Raw genomic sequence first — 16,308 nt, 5'->3', positions numbered from 1 at the left:
CAAAGATCCAAAGACACATTTGGCTCCTTTCACTTCTACTGATGCTAAAAGGCATAAAAAAGGAGGGAATATAGCAAAAGTTTCAAGCAACGTATTGGTTTTATATGGTCTGCAGTTGGAAACATCGTGTTTTGATCAAACTTGGCAAGTCTGATTTTTTTCCATTCATGGGTATGCTTCAGGTTTTATTAGTTGTGAAAGTTCAATATATTTTTACCAGTTTATAAAAAAAAAAGATTTAAAATGTTTTAATATTTCAACAGGAATGCACAAAGAGAACTTATTTAATTTACTGAAACTTTGCATCTGAAAACAGTGGCGTTCCAACTCCAAATGCTTTCAACCTTGGTCTTCTCTCTATGCTAGAATTCATTACTCATTTTTTTTCTTCCATCTATATGTAAGCCACCACACTTTGGATAACAAACAGCTAAAGATAAATCATCAACATGATATTAAGTGCTTACCCCCAACATTAAACAGACTCCTCCTTGTACTGCTGATTTTCTAAGCTCTAATAGACTTCTCTGTGTTACTAGCTGCCAACAGAAATTAACTACAGTTAGTTGGGCATAAAGAAGAATGTTCCCAAATGAACGTATACGATCAGTGTCCACAGACTATTTCTTGACTAAGACTACAGGAGTCATGTCTGTTAACATTTGGCATTTATTCTTCACAAGGCAACACATCTTGTAAGAAAACATCTACCTTACTTAAACGTCAGTGTTTCAAAAAACATTCCAGACCTGAATTAAGTAGGGGTTGGGGCTTTTTTTAAGAATATGATGCACCGTAAAAGTGAGTTCTGGTGAATTTTTACTATGTAACTGAGCTGGAATGGGAAATACTGCCTTACCAGTGGTCTCTGCTTTCTAGGGCTTAAAGGGACAGAAAGCAGAATATTGTTTTTCCATAAGGCAGCTCAAACTTACATGAAGAAGTAGATATAATTTCTGCATATTATAGGCTACCATGGAGTCAACTAAAGAATGACTTTTCCATCCTTGTTAAGTACCAGACATGTTAACAAGAACACACTTTAGCCAGAATTGATTACAGATCCTTTCAGCCATTAGCAATTCAAGCAGCTGATCTGGAGTTTTCAGAAAATCATTTTCTCCCTGTAGTATATGTTTCAGGTAGTCTTTAAAATTCTGGTAGAAAAACCAAACATTTTCTTCTTCTTGTTATGTGCATATATGTACATTAAACAATCCCAGTTGTGCCATCCTAGATATACAACTTTTTCATCAGGTAGCTAATTTACTTTTGTTATGTCTAACAATCTCAGCTCATTCAGTAACAGTACCCTGGACGTGGGCTTCTATGTGTTTCATTTTTGCTCAGGCTGCATAAGAAAAGCATCCTATGTAAACACTGGAGAACAGTTACTATATTCCCATCCTGTCTCTGCAACTGCAATTCAAAGCTTTCTTTTCAGTAATTAGGTTCACTTACTTTATTGTCCTACCTTTGGTCACTGAATCATTGTGTCTTGAATGACTTCATTATTCCAATTACATACTAGAGTGAGTGAACTGTGTTTATAATGCACAATTTCTCTGTTCAGGTTTGAGGCTGGAACAGCATGCCAGAAGTACCTGCATGCCTGGCCAGCCCCTAGAGCCGAGAAGTGCCAGTTGAAGTTCTGGCAGTACCTCCTATTCTGCTTTGTTTAACCTGAAAAGCTTCAGAAGCCACTAAGTACTCTGACAAATGATACTGGTCGTATTTGCCATTTTAAGACCCGTTATAGAATTCAATGTGGACATCAGTATTTTAATCATTAATTGTCTTTGCATCTGTAACTCAGGGTGGCATTACTACCTTGGTTCACTGCTCGCTCTCAGGTTTAAACAGTACGGTGTAAGTATTCCCTCGCAGGGATCGATACTGGAGCAGAGTACCAGGTCAGTGATCCCAGCCTTCGGTTTCTGCAAAGGTCGGCAGGGACTCCAGAAGTATGTGCTGGCTCCTCAGCTGCATCAAATACCCACTCAGCCTTACAGTTCAACAGAGAAGCAGGGCTGAGTGAAGAGCAGGAAACAGTTAAACTGCCTAATTTTTTTCTGGAGGTACCTTTAGTAAAAGCAGCTTTAGTCATTAAATTGCCTTTGATTCAATCCTTAATATATGCTGTCATTTGCTGTCTATTCTGTACACATAACTAAGAGTCCCTACAGAAACCAGATATGAAAATATTTATCATTAATTTGGTTTCTAGGGCCACTAAGCTTGGTATGCTATTCAAGAACAGGCAGAGGTGCCATTGCCAATGAAAGGAAGAGAGCTCTGAGATAGGAGCACAGAGCTGCCTGCTGTTTTGATAGACAACCTCAAGCACGCAAGACAGCTCTAGCCAAATACCAATCAGAGATATTGGAAGAAAGCATAAGTTTTCCCCCAAAACTAAACAAGTAAATAGAAGTTATACTAGTTATGAATTCTGACATTCCTATAGCAAGAGCAATCACTATTCAAATACTATACAATATTCAACCACTATTTACTATAGAATACCTCTATAAAAACCACATTACTATAGAAATATATCCAACTAGCAGATAACGTGGAATTAAAAATTTATTTTCACTGACAAAAGTTAAAAAAAATATTAAGAGTACTGTGCTCACATTAAAAAGACTGTAAACTGGTTTTGTGCAGACATACTGAGATCACCGCTCTGTTTTGGTTGGAAACTGGGAAGCAAATTCCACAGGCCCAGGATCCTTAGTACACACACAGCCTTTCTTCAGCAAGGAGCGGGACATAGCCGTGATGTTTTTACTGACCACAGATACTAACAGAAAAGATACCTGTCCTCATTGAAGTACACATGTATTCAGCTGTTATGGGACTCAGTCCTCCACCTCTTCAGAGGTAGATTCCCAGCACATTTAGACACCCAGAAAACAATACGGAACTGCCACTAAGATGATATTTTCTCTTACAATTTTTGTATTCTGTGAGGTAATTCAAGCAAACATTGCACTAGAGGATGAACTGAAAATTTGGAGTGCCAGGAGGTGGCAGCGATGACTCAGGAGCGGGTCTCCTCCAGCCCACCAACAGCTTACGTTTTACAAGCAAAACAAAATGACCCGTAACCTGCTGCTGTAACTATACAGTAATCAGTGGGTTTTTTCCTCACACCTACTTTTTCAGCAAAAAGAGCTTCCTAACTGCAGCAAACTTAAATTATTTTGTCCCTATGCCAAACACAAATAACAACATACGGGATCTTGTAATACCTGAAGTTCCATCTTGAAGACAAAGTCCGGGAAACTTCACTCAAAGCTGTACTTTCAAGATCATGTGCAGGTAACCAAAGGCTAAACACTTCTAGGGCATGGTAGGGAGTATTGCTCAGTAATTTACTACTTTAGCTACACGTACACTCTTACCCGTTTCGGGGGGTTCTTGTTTTTAACTTCAGCAGTGTTGTTTTATGCCTCTTTCTCCCACCTTCTCTTCATCAGCTTCATGGATGAAGCACCACAAAATCCTCAGAGCTGAAGGCAGGATTCTTCTGTTTCTGGTAGCCAAAACACACCCTTCTGTAAGAATATCTTTCTGATATGATAATTGGGACAAATCAGCTTTTATACTCTTCTCACATTCTTCTTCTACTGACGTGCTTTTTACATACTCGCTATTTTCCCCACACAAGTCATCTTCAGCACTTCAAAGGTGAGCCTGTAATTACTAAGCCTAGACATCTCTCCTTCAGAATAGCAATGAGATTTTACAACTTGTCTTGCGTATTTACATGTATGGCCAGTTCTGTCATCCTAAGAGTATTGACTGGAAGGGACCTTTCACTACCAAAGCTCTATTTTTTTCTCCTCAGGACTCCTCACACCACAGCTCCTGCGTACCTAGCACTTTTCGCCTGTTGCCAGAACTTGTTTCCTTAATATAGCTGTAAACAACTGGAGTCAGAAGACAGCTTGCCAGGACTAAGGACTAGTTAGGTAGCCTTCAGACTGGGCTTAGAAAGAGCCTTCAGATTAGGACCAGAGACCTTATGTCAGCTAATTCTGGTAACACAAGTTTACCTACAGAGATCTACGAGCCAGGCCTCCAAGAGAGAAGCTACCTGTAATCACAGAAAAGGAGGTGCTCCACAAATGACACAGACCAGCAGGAATGGATCTCACCTAAGGAATAAACACGGAGGGAAATAAGAGGTTGGCTGGCTGCTAACAATTCTGCTTTCATGTATTATTGCAAGCTACTACAGGAGTTAAACTGAGACACAGCCTCTGTAACTGGCACAAGCTGCATGAATGAGCATGGTTTGCAGGATGACAACCTTGTGCCTTTGGAAACACTCAAGAACACTGGCTTTATGGTGTGTAAGAAACTAGCTTGCTCAGAGCTCTACAAAGCTTAGACTCAGTCTGTAGGATGGTAGTCATTCATAACCAGGGATATTTCAGAGTTGGTTTTCATCATTTAAACTAAGCATTGCTTTTTGCCCTCACACACGTCACTTGGTGTGGGAATTTCATGCCATGAGAGGCAGCAGGGGCTGGAGAACAAGGCGTTGTAACAGGATGCACATGTTGGGGCTCACTCTGACTCTGCTGCTGTGCTGGATTACCAAACAGGCCCCCAACCCACTCTTACCTGTTTCTGTCATCCTTCATCTTTTGAGAAGCAGGCTCTGCCTGCAGGCACACATTTAAAGATACAAACTTCCTCTCAACAAAAAAATGAAGTGGTTTATTTTTCTGGTTCTTTTTGTTCCTCACAGAGATATGGCAACAAACCAAGGCCCCACAGCAGGAGCTTGGAGACCCTAGATTCCTGTTTTGTTATTACTTTAGTACCTTAGTGGCAAAACTAGGCTAGTATTAGTGTCTAGCACAGCTAGATCTTAAATCTCTGGTGTGCCAGATTTCCAGTTCTGTGTCCTGAAAACAGGGAGAATAGAGGGATGGCCTAGCTTTTCCCAAATATTGTGCAAAGTTACTCTGTATCTGCACTGACTTAAATCCTCCACACTAAAACTGAAGTACTCTTCGTTGCTTATGTATTTTCACATTAGGACACCATAGGACTCAAACTGAAACATTACAGCATAGACTGAGATGGTGAATCCCAACTTTTTTTTTTTAAATACTAGTATTGTCTAAATCAAGGTGGTAGTGGGGAAGTTAACCAATGACTCGTACCATCAGTTACATCAATGGAAAGCACATGCAATTACCATTTCATTTTCTAACACTGATGACTTGAGTACCAACAAAAAGAAGTTTCACTTAAAAGAAAAAATCTTGTCCTTTACTAGTTGTTGACAGTCCCACTTGTAAGTATTAGAGGAATACTGCTCTGATAACCCTGCACTTATGCTTTTCAACTTCATGCCAGAAGCTCCTCAAGTCCCATCGCTCAGCCTTACACCAGCGTAAGGCAGCACTGCCCCTGAATTGAGTATCCCACCTCTTGCCTTACTCACACCCCCGTGGTAGGACAGCTGCTGATGCAGTTTCATACTGCAGTAGATAAAAGAACTCAAACTCACCTGGCAAAAGTGGTGATGGCACATAATACAGGTAAAATCCTTAAGTTTTAGATTTTAGCTTTATATTCTAGCAACCAGTAAGTCCCCCTCCCAGAACTAATCACACACCATTTTCAGCTTTAAGAGAGGAGGTTACTATATACAAGGTTAATACGAAGCAATCAAGATATGCAATTAATTTTCAGACCTCCTTGGATTTTTTCTTTGTCTAGTCTACTTAAGTGAAGACTACAGAAACACCTGGAGATTTTTCCTGAGGAATGTGCTCTACCTCTTGGAAGAATTGGGCCATGGCACCACCACCATCTGCTGGAGAAAACTGGCTCCCTGGCTCACAGAGCACTCTGTGTTGAAAAGCAGCTGGGGAGAAGGTGGGAGAAGTGCGTGAAAGGTTATTTGCACTTTCTACTGCCACTGACCTGGAGAGCTGCCCAGAGGTCCCGCTCCATTAGAAGAGATGAGCTGCAGGGTATAGAGACATGACAGGCATGCTTACACCGCATGCAAAGCTAGCAATCTCCAACACAGCAACTGCTGCAGAGCAAGCAGAGGGCTTAGCCTCTGATCAAGAAAACAGGATGCTACGAGACCTAACTGCTCCACCACATGGAATAGACTCAGGTATATTTTAGTCACTTTATTTGTATCTATATACATTACATTTTGATTCTCCAAGTAGTCAAGGCAGTTATTCCCAAATAGTTTAGTATATCAATCTTATAAAACACAGCTGAACCAAGGTAAATTCGAAATACATACATTATGGTACATTAAGTGCTTTGAATAATCATTAGTCTGGCCACCTGCTAGTGAGCAATTCATTTGGTTTTGGTCATTCTCACAGAGGAGAGTCCACTCCACAGGTAACTCCCCTGAGCCCAGCAGAGCTACTTAACCAGCTAGAGTCCATCATGTGTTTTTGGGGGACAGAATGCATCGCTGGGCCACTACAAGGCATTCTGCTGTCTACACAATGACTCAAAGCAAGTCATCACTTCTGACTGGGACAAGATTTAGACACTTGTCACAAGGCCTCAGATCAAAACAACAGAAGAAAAGGAGCCAGCGCAGCTCTGAAGAAATGCAGTCTTCATGTTTGCAACTGAGATCTTGTTACACACATACGTGCTAAACCTGCGTTACAAAGAGATAAAAAACTCTAATCAGAGGGCTCATGTAATACCTAGGCTGTTCCCCTAGGACATCCTTCGGCATGCTGCAGGGACACAGATTTAACACAGCCCCACAAGGAGCTCTCTCAAAGATCTCTTCTGCACGAAGTATTGCTCTCCTTTTGAGAAAGTCAGCTTTGTAACAAGTGAAATGCCAGGACAACTCTTATTCTGAAAGGGGAACGTTTGAGGAGACCTGTTCAACTGCTGGGATTTGAACTAGAAATGCTTACAGCTTTTATGTCACACAGCACCCAAAGATGTCCCAATTCCAGTTGATACTGCAGCTACTGTGTTACCCATGACAGTTAGTAGTCTGCTATTTACTCCAGTCTGGTCAGGACTAGCTTATCAGCCACATCCTGACCCAAAGTTAGCTGTTGATGCCAGCTCAAGATCACTCCTGCAAACCTCTACAACTACGGTAACTTCAGCCCAAGAAGGTCACAATTCCCACATCTGGGCTCTGCGTTCACAGGCTACAAAACAGCTGGCCAGTGGAAGGTTCTCTCACTTTTACAGTGCCAAAGGCCGCATGCTGTCCTGTACAGGTGAACACTAGCTACTGTCAGACGATCATGTTGCTTTAGAGCCAGCTGCTTGGGACTCTAGAAGACAAGCAGTACAGAGCAGCCACACATCATTGCAGTAAGGGTTACTGGTGACAGGACAGGGCTAGCACATCACAGCTCTACATTAGCCTAGTGCAGATGCCATGACACTGCCTGTATTCATGCTCCGTCAACCAATCCACATGCTGACAAAGATGGAAGATAACATAATCAGCTGCTGTTGGGCCACCTTAGCTGGTCAGGCAAGTCAAGTTTTTTTCCCTGTAAACTTTAGGAGGAGAAGAAGGAAGAACACATGCAGACTTTAACTGAGACTGGAACAGATTCAGACTGCATGGCATACTCTTTCACATCAACGGACCAAGACAAAAGGTATAGAAGCCACAGAAGTGAGAGTAGCATTGAGCTGATGGACTGGCTGGTTCCTTATTACACAAGGCCCCCCACACAGCTTGCCATCCTGGGAGTACATTTCAACACAGGAGGCAAGATGTGTCCCAGAGGTGGTCAGCTGTACCTGATGCACTGTGTTGGACCGAAGGGATGCTGGGCCAGAGGAAGCAAGAAGTACTATGTCATCTTTCCACAGCACACATCACCGCAGCCTTCAACACTGCACCCCCAGAAACAACGACTACGTTGTACAGAGGAAGCGAGAATACTTTCATTTCTCCTTGCTCAAGGTCAGCATCTTTGCGCATCCTCCAGTAGGGCTTTGCAATGGGGCAGGGAAGACTTCTTCCAACACAAATGACTGTTGCCTCCTGGCAGCTCAGACCTGAGCTGCACTGGTTGCTTTTGGAGCTAACAGTTCAATTCTCACTGTTGGCATTTTCTTTTCTCAGTGCTACCCAGCTGTCCCTCCTGAACAGAGCCACCACCATCTGCTGCAGAACAAAATACTGAACGTAGGAGTGAACAAAACGCATGTTTCAATCCATAGTTACAGTGAAGATGGCATTACCAGGCAACTGGTCAGAACGAGCAAGTGGTTATAAAGACCTATATTGTCCCAGATTCCATGTTCGTTTGAAGTCCTTCCATCAGAGACTGGAAGTCAAAGGACAGTATTCTTGCCTCTCAAACTCATAAAAAACTCTCTTAGTTACTGGCCTACATCATAATGAAGCTAAAAAGTAAACTCATCACCTACAAAACAGGTAAAAATTAATAAAAACGGAAAGAAGTGCTTATTGTCATAACATAGAGATTCACAGATCTCTGCACATCTTATCCGTCATAGAAGATACCTGTTCAGGTTTTTCTTTTTACAGAAAGATGACTACATTCATCTCAGTGGTAAAAAAAAAAAAAAATCTCTAACACTGCTGAAGAGACAGTTTTTTCATTGGGACTGCACAGTGTGATGAGATCTGGATGCTCATTCTCATCAGCATGTCACAAATGCAAGAAAAACATTCTCCTGGCAAAGTTTCACCATGAGGTAAATGCACTGTTTGAAAGTCCTGGAGAACTGAAATGGATTTGAAGTGATCTGGCCAGGAATGATGGTTTCATTAAGGAGAAAGTTGTCACTCTAAGGCAATGCACTTCATTTTGTCTAGCAGCCTAGTGTATTCTGCTAAGGAAGGGGTTAATCACCTTCATAACCATAATTCATCAAGTCTTGTTAAAGGGTATATTTTTTTAGTTACTTGTTTCCAGCAATTTCGGCAACATTCAGATCAAAGTACTGTTTAGGATTGAAGGGGTATCTTTTGGACTTTGCAGTCTGTTGATGACTGACAGCCCATTTTTATGGGATTCAGCTAAAAGGAAATTATGACAGATTAAGACAGAGTTGTACTGCAGTAATATAACTTAAAAGATGTAGTGATATGGCATTAGAGCTGTGGAGCTGCCTTTTAAAAAAAATTAAAATACTGTTTACAGAACCCAGGAAAAATTGAAGCTACAGAGCATAAGCAGGACAAATTATTCATGGATCCTAAACAGGTCAACTACAGACCACTGCAACAATAGCAGAACTCAGGAATTAACTTCTTTCTTCTCTCATCCACTCTCAGATACAGAGGGGGGGTTATTTCACATTTGAAGCACCACTCATCCATTACAGAAACATGAGCTGCTCATATTCAACACCACTTAGGCAGTGCAAGCCTTACAGAGATCATGTACTTCTACACCATCGTGAACAGGATAGTATCCGTTTCAGTGCTCTTACATGGAGATAGCATCACCTTCCCTACTGACAGAGGGAATGCCTCTTATCAATGCTGTTCAGTGGTACCTCACAGCTTAAGATTCTTAGCAAGGCTGGTTCACTCAGCCTCCAAGAGAGGATTAAAGTGCAACAAGCAGATTTCACACTTCACAACATGACGCACATGGTCAGTGTAGACATGGAACTGCAATCCTCTTGCTTACTGCTGGACCGACCACAGGAAGAGAGTGGCCTATAATGTCATTGTCCTCTTGTGCTTTCCCAATATGGGCTTTAGCTTAGCAATTCAGGCCCAGTCCTGTCCAATGGTCTGGCACCATCAGGAAATACTTGTCCATAGCTTCACAAAACCTGGTCCGGTACAGTTCTGGAGAGACCACAGTTGGCATCTTACCTAACGTGTAAGAGTCAAGAGCAGTTAGAAACAGGCTAAAGAGTAATCTGCAGTAGACAGACATCACATGAGATTACAACAACAGACAGCGTAATGAAGGTATACTGTACATGGAAGGGTCTTTTTTTTTTTTTTTATTTTAAACATTTGGGAGAAAAGACGATCAAGGTCTGGACCCCTAACACTGAATTGAGATACCTGAAGTTGGAGGAACCATCTAAGCTTTCTACATCAGCCCTGATCAGATCGTTTCTTTTTCTCTTCTCCTCTTTACAGGTCTCTGAGGTTTTCCAGTAGAGATGCAAATTTCTCCCATGAAGAATTTCACTTTATGGACATGCTCTTATCTTCTCCAGACACCTGAACAGTGCTACACCAAGCGTTCCCCTCCCCTTCTCTTTCTAGCCCTCCTACTAACATGTGGCCAACACTAGGCTATGCTGCACAAAAGGTACTCTACTCACTTCCACAAAGGGAACTCCTCAGCTCATCAAAGCATGGGCAGTAGTCAATCGTTTGATAAGGATTCCCCCACACTAACAGCTCAGAGTATATCTGGTTTTCTGGACTCAGAAAACACCTTCTGAAACCAGGCAGCAAGGTTTTTTGCTAGTATCTCTGCATGGATGACTAAGTTTGTATGTAAGTAGTTGGTAACTAAGAAACAGAAAAGAGCAGTCTCATAAGTAGATGAGCTTTACCCCATTCTCAGGAATTACAGTAAAGGGTCACTCATGAAGGCAGATCAATGTATTACTTTTCCTGAAACTTGTTATTCCCTTCCCCTGTTCTGGACAACTTAATCCCATGCTGAAAATCTGCATGGTGGGGAAGCTGTGGCTTTATTAGCACAGTTTTTAGAAGTTTCCAGGTAATGAGGAAACATGATCAAAAGTTTTGCTTCCATTCCAGACTTACCTTGTCCTCCCAAGATGCCAGTTGACTTCACCACCATTTCAAGCTTCTTGTCCCAGGTAAAAGTGCGAATATAGTCTGTTGCAATAAAATAAAATAAATCCATAAACAAACACATCATATCTGCTATAACCCAAGTAACACTACTCTAAAACATACCTATTTCCCCTCAAGAGGGGCAAGAAGGCAGTAGGTTTCCATAGCCAGAAGAACTTCAGTGTTCCCCCTACCAGTTGCCTCACATTCTGGAGTATTGATTACATTTGGGTAGGGTGAATATGTTATCTCAAAAGCCCAGCAAGACCACAATCAACTCTTCCTGCCTCTACAAAAACAGACCACCCAGGTACATCCATCTTTATCCATGTTAAGAGTTTCAAGGGCTCATTTACAAGAGTTTCTTAGCTGATCCTCATCCCAGAAATGTATCAAGCCCCACTTCGCCTTAGCAGCTCCCACTACTTTACTGTAACAGCTAACAGCATTAGGACTTGGACACCTATCCATTTAAGCCAGTAGTATTCCTCATCATTGCGGCCACCTACAGGATTGATAACAGAAAGCAAAACACTTTTCACTTCATGATATGGAGGACTAGAAACACCATCAGTGACCCTGATTGGAAGAGCGGGCTGCAAGGAAAAGACTTCAAAATTGTTTCCAAACCCCCTTCAGAGAAAGCGTGCTCAGTCATTACAAGCACATGAACATTTTGGTCTACAAAGCTGAAGCTGCAGTAAGTGAAGTTTTTCATTACTAGATATCATTATCTCCTAACATTTGACTACAACTGTAATGATACAATTTTGAATTTACTGTTTCTGGATTTACAAAAGGCCACCATATGTATCCATGTGTTTCACCTCAGCTGTGCTTTACACAAAACTCATCCGGATCTGCCAATCTTAAGACCTATTCATTTATCTGAATAGTCTTTAAAAATGCTCCCTTAGAGTGCTTTGGGACTGATATTATCAGTGTGTGCAATAAGAACTGTCACTTCACACCCCAAGGCCCAGAGTTCCACACAACAGAGCCTACAGTCTTCACAGCTCCTCACAGACTTAACTTACTTGTTTTCCGTATCACATTAGGATCTAAAATAGTTGGAGATTCTGACCTCAGATTCTAACTCAGTCCAATGTAATGGGTTTTAGTTGCTTCCCCGCCACAAGTTTAGCTCAAGTACTTTGTAAGTTCTCAGGGTACCATTTACAGAATATTGTGACAGCCTGATACAGAACGTATGTTTCTCTCTTCTTGACTATATTTGTGTTAAACAAGCTCCTTCAGATCATGAACAGCTGTTCTCATCACAGTGAAAGAACTGTTAGCTTTAATCATCACATAAAATACACTCTTTAATCAGGTAAGACTTTGTGTAGGACAGCAAAAAGCCACACGTACAGAAGGAGCAGATTTACCCAAATATTCAAGAGCCTACAAAACTAGCAAGTAATAACAACTTGCAGTTCTTTGTAGCTGGGGCTTCACTTCTCAACTAGAAGTGTTATTAGAATGGCTTCCAAGCTTTATTGGAAAAGAGTAATCCAGACCTCCTGGCTTGAGATCTCATCTAGAAGCATTTGTGAGCTAGGTTCCAAGAGCATCTCATTTCCAAGAGCCACTTCCACATTCTGCAAAATGGCTTCATCTCCAAGTCTTCTGCACAAGTTTGCCTGTCTAAAATTGAGGCTCTACTTTCCAGTCACAAGTCAGAGGATGTGACAAGGTAATTACTGCATTGCCACCCCTATTATCCAGGTCAGACTACATGATCACAAGTAATCCCGTGATGTTTAACTTCCCGCTTCCACCCCACCAATATTGTTTCTCCTGAGGTCCCCTCCACACAAGTTAAAATTTAAATGGCTGTATAAACATTACTGAACTAACTTTAAAGATTAAACACGTAAAAGCCTACAAACAGCCTTTCCTACTTCAACTGCAGTCAAAGTGTAGGTTAAACACCAACTTGACTGCTTTTTCACTACCTGTGAGGCCTCCTGCATATATTCTTATTAATGCAAATGCTAAAACAAGCCCATACAAGAGCTGGAGACAAGATTTCCTGCCTCCACTTTGAATATCCATGGGAGATGAGGGTGGTATTCCATCAAGAAGACAAGCTTTCCTGACACACGTCTCTCTGGTGGTGGTACAGTTCTAAGAGTACTATAAACATCTAAACCAGAAGAAAGCAGTTTCACCAGCTGAAAGAAAGAAAGAAAACACAGGAGACAACCTACCAATGATCCCAACAACCAACTCATTGTTGGTATCATCACGACCCACCAGCAGGGAATAGTCAATGATGAGGTGGCTGGAGAGGAACTGGGAATCACTGTGTATGGAAGCTCTCAGCACAGCCTTGCAATGGGAACGGATGTACAAAGGATTATCTCGGACCATCTTCAGAAGGTTCTCATCCAGAAGGACTACATCACAGCTTTCCTTGCCTGTGTCCGTTTTAACATTTCTATTCCGTAGGGAGCCCTTCAAGTCAAAAACCTGCAAATGCAGAACAGCACTACTGTGTTCCATGGTTCTGCTAGGTTAAAGACTTCAACATACCTAACACGACAGTGCTTGAGAAGACAGCACAGCAGGGAAACTCCTTCCTTCTCCATAGGAGGAAGACAGTTAAAAAGCATTTTCATACTACAAAAATTAAAGTTTCCTTAGTGACGAGTAGCATCAAAGCCTACAATTCAAAAGTTTTAGGCAAGTTCTTTCATTAATGTTTAGCCTAATTTAAGGGAAAAAGGGTGTCCCCATTTTTATATTGTATAGGTAAACTCAGTTTTCCAGCCAGCTTCTACAGACTCAAACACTGACAAAAGTAAAGCCACTGAAGAGGGAGGTGGGTCTTGCATGAAGCTTCATTTAATATCTGTTGGTAAGGCAAGAGACAGACCATCGTTAGGTTGGAAAGGATCTCTGGAGGTCTCCAGTCCAACGCCCTGCTCAAAGCAGATCCTGTTAGAGAGGATTGTTCAAGCCCTGTCCAGTCAAGATTTGACTAACTTCAGGGACAGAGTCCCAGAGTCTCTTTGGGTCTCTGTTCTGGTGCCTGACCACCCTCATGATTTAAATAACAGACAAACAAAAAGAAAACCCACAACAACATCCTTCACATCTATCTAGAATTCCCTCAGTTCACTTCCTCCCACAAACATCCCCTGTTTGAGACCAGGCACTAAGAGGGAAGGTGGAGAGAAGTGATACTATCTAGTTTTAGAAGTGACATTTGTTTGAACTTCCTTTTCAGCATTAACTCTGTATTTGAAACCATCATTTTAAGGTCTTCATTCTACTGCCTCATAAAGGTTGCTCTTTTTACTAAGAGCAAGACTGAACTCAAAATCTTGTCCCACACATGAAGTGGTTCAGAGAGAGAACAGCAGGTTCAAAATATTGTTAGTTTCCCTCCCACTACATGGTAGCTCACCATCTCTGTTGATGAAGCTCTCCTTCCAAACAAATTATTCTGTAATCCCAGTTAGTTCTTCTGAAAGCTTTGCAGAAAGGTTTCAGATTTTCCTAATTAAGTTGGCAATGTTTTATATCAGACAAAGGAGATGCAGGGACAAATAAAACTTCTAAAAGCTGAAGCCTGCAGTACAGCTAGCTGAACTAGCCAATATAGGCATCAAGTTACCAAGGAGCACGTAACAAGGCAACAGGCATGAACCGTCATCTTTGAGCAGTGTGAGATACAGACAGCACATGCAAAGTTGAAAGTTACCGAGACAGCTCCTAGTAACCCTGCTCTTGCTCCCAGTCAGAGCTGCACTGCAAGAGAACAGACCACTTGTTCTTACCTGAGCCATTTTCCTGCCATAGAAAAGGTTTTCCATGACAAGCAGATCCAGCTTCTTTTCAGTGTTGTTTTGAGAGTTCTTGTATCCAATTCGATATACCCCAAGAATTTTGGCCAGCGCTGTGGGCTTCTGATGAAGAGAAGACATGGCGTAAGATAGATCTCTGCGTACAGGCTATCAGCAATCAAATACTAGAGGCGCCACTGTTCTGTTTGACTGTGTATTACAGCTTCGAAGCTCCAGCAAAATCCCCACTTTTAATCTTAAAACCACATTATTAGTGCAACTCATACCCTCTGACATTTTCTTTTACTTAAATGAAAGAGGTTAATGGAAACTGTTACTAGTCCGTAAAACACAGAACACTGCCTAAATTAAAAGGCACTTGTTTTTTTCCTTAAATTACCTTTTGCTGAACTGCGTTAATGATGTAAGTGAAGTAGTGTGGAGCAAAGTCGAGGAATGACTGGACTTCCAGACGAGGCATCTGCTTCAAGATGAATCTGTCATCTGTTTTAACATCAGACAGAGGCAACAGAGTTATATACAGTAAGTGATGTATTCTTTGCAAGTTCTTTAGGACTGTCGCACAGCTGAAGTGGCTTGAAAAAAATAAAGGTCTACAACGCTCTTAAATCTTTAGCTATAGAAGCTCATTTCTAGAAACTTTTTTTACTTCATATATTCTGAATTCCAGCCTTATAGCAAATCAGGGAAAAAAAGACTGCTTAAGTTAGATTTACTTCCACTATATGGACTTCTTATACAGACAACAGAAACAGCCTACAGATCCTTCCCATTCAAGACTCGTTTCAAGTAGGTGCCTAGAATCAGCCACAATTAAAAAAAAAAAAATAAATCCTAGAAATCAACTATAGCATGTGGTGTTATAAGAAACACTGTGTCTTTAATAACCAGTTTTCCTTGAACTATACTCAAGTTTTTGTTTTCTGAATCCTGCCTAAGAGTACAACCCTTCTGCTAAACCGGCCTCCCTAGCTGCTACTACTGAAAAACAGAACTACATTTTGTTCTCCTGCACGTACAGAAACAAATAATCTGACACTGAAGACCCCAGAACAATCCACTTAACTTTTCATTCCGAGTGGCCAACTTGACAGTCAGCAACCCTCTGGCTAGAGGTAATCAGGGATTGACTGACGCACTAACCATTACCATCCCCAAATAATACCCTCTAATTATGAAGGGGGAAGAAGTTGCATTTACCCTCAGTCACATAGAACGCAGCCCCAGATTTGCCACCTCGTGCCTGCCAGGGCATAGAGTGAGAGAGGGATCGGATGAAGTCCTCTTCACTGCTCCCCAGTATCACTTCACGCATCTTGTGAAACTCGCCAGCATAATAAATCCGGCAGTAGAACTTGGCATTCGCATCTGAAAACTCTGCAAAAAAAGGTTGTACTCATTAACAGCATGTAATACCCACTGACTACCTGAGATGACATTCAGAGATTTTACTCATGTCTAGAAGACTATTATTCTAGTGGAGGGTGTCCCTGTCCGCAGCAGGGGGGTTGGAACTAGATGATCTTTGAGGTCCCTTCCAACCCTAACCATTCTATGATATGATTCTATTGCGCTAAATGTCTCTCCCTCATGCCTATTGTACTTTGGAAGTTTAAACCTATAGGACTTAAATGGAAAACTTACAGGAAAAGTCAACTCCCTTCAGGTGCTCACTTTATATGCCAT

General features: G+C 41.6%; 1 protein-coding gene across 10 annotated transcripts in view; it reads right to left on the bottom strand.

Annotated features, from left to right (window-relative positions):
• Positions 1-8,904: 8,904 nt before the first annotated feature.
• PIKFYVE (phosphoinositide kinase, FYVE-type zinc finger containing) overlaps positions 8,905-16,308 on the bottom strand; it is a 67,191-nt gene continuing 59,787 nt past the window's right edge. For 9 of the 10 annotated variants that reach the window (XM_075756473.1, XM_075756475.1, XM_075756476.1 and 6 more), the window contains 6 exons: positions 15,823-15,999; positions 15,002-15,105; positions 14,596-14,724; positions 13,021-13,282; positions 10,775-10,849; positions 9,601-9,856 (listed from right to left, as the gene is read on the bottom strand). In XM_075756473.1, coding sequence (XP_075612588.1) covers positions 9,741-9,856; positions 10,775-10,849; positions 13,021-13,282; positions 14,596-14,724; positions 15,002-15,105; positions 15,823-15,999 — 863 coding nt within the window. In that variant the 3' untranslated portion in view covers positions 9,601-9,740. Of the gene's footprint in view, positions 9,857-10,774; positions 10,850-13,020; positions 13,283-14,595; positions 14,725-15,001; positions 15,106-15,822; positions 16,000-16,308 lie in introns of all 10 variants that reach the window. The other variant, XM_075756474.1, reaches the window with a different exon arrangement.

The sequence above is a fragment of the Balearica regulorum genome, chromosome 6 (assembly GCF_011004875.1).
Source record: "Balearica regulorum gibbericeps isolate bBalReg1 chromosome 6, bBalReg1.pri, whole genome shotgun sequence".
Lineage (NCBI taxonomy): Eukaryota > Metazoa > Chordata > Aves > Gruiformes > Gruidae > Balearica > Balearica regulorum.
The sequence above is the reverse complement of the archived record's forward strand: the minus strand, read 5'-3'. Positions and strand labels throughout refer to the sequence as shown.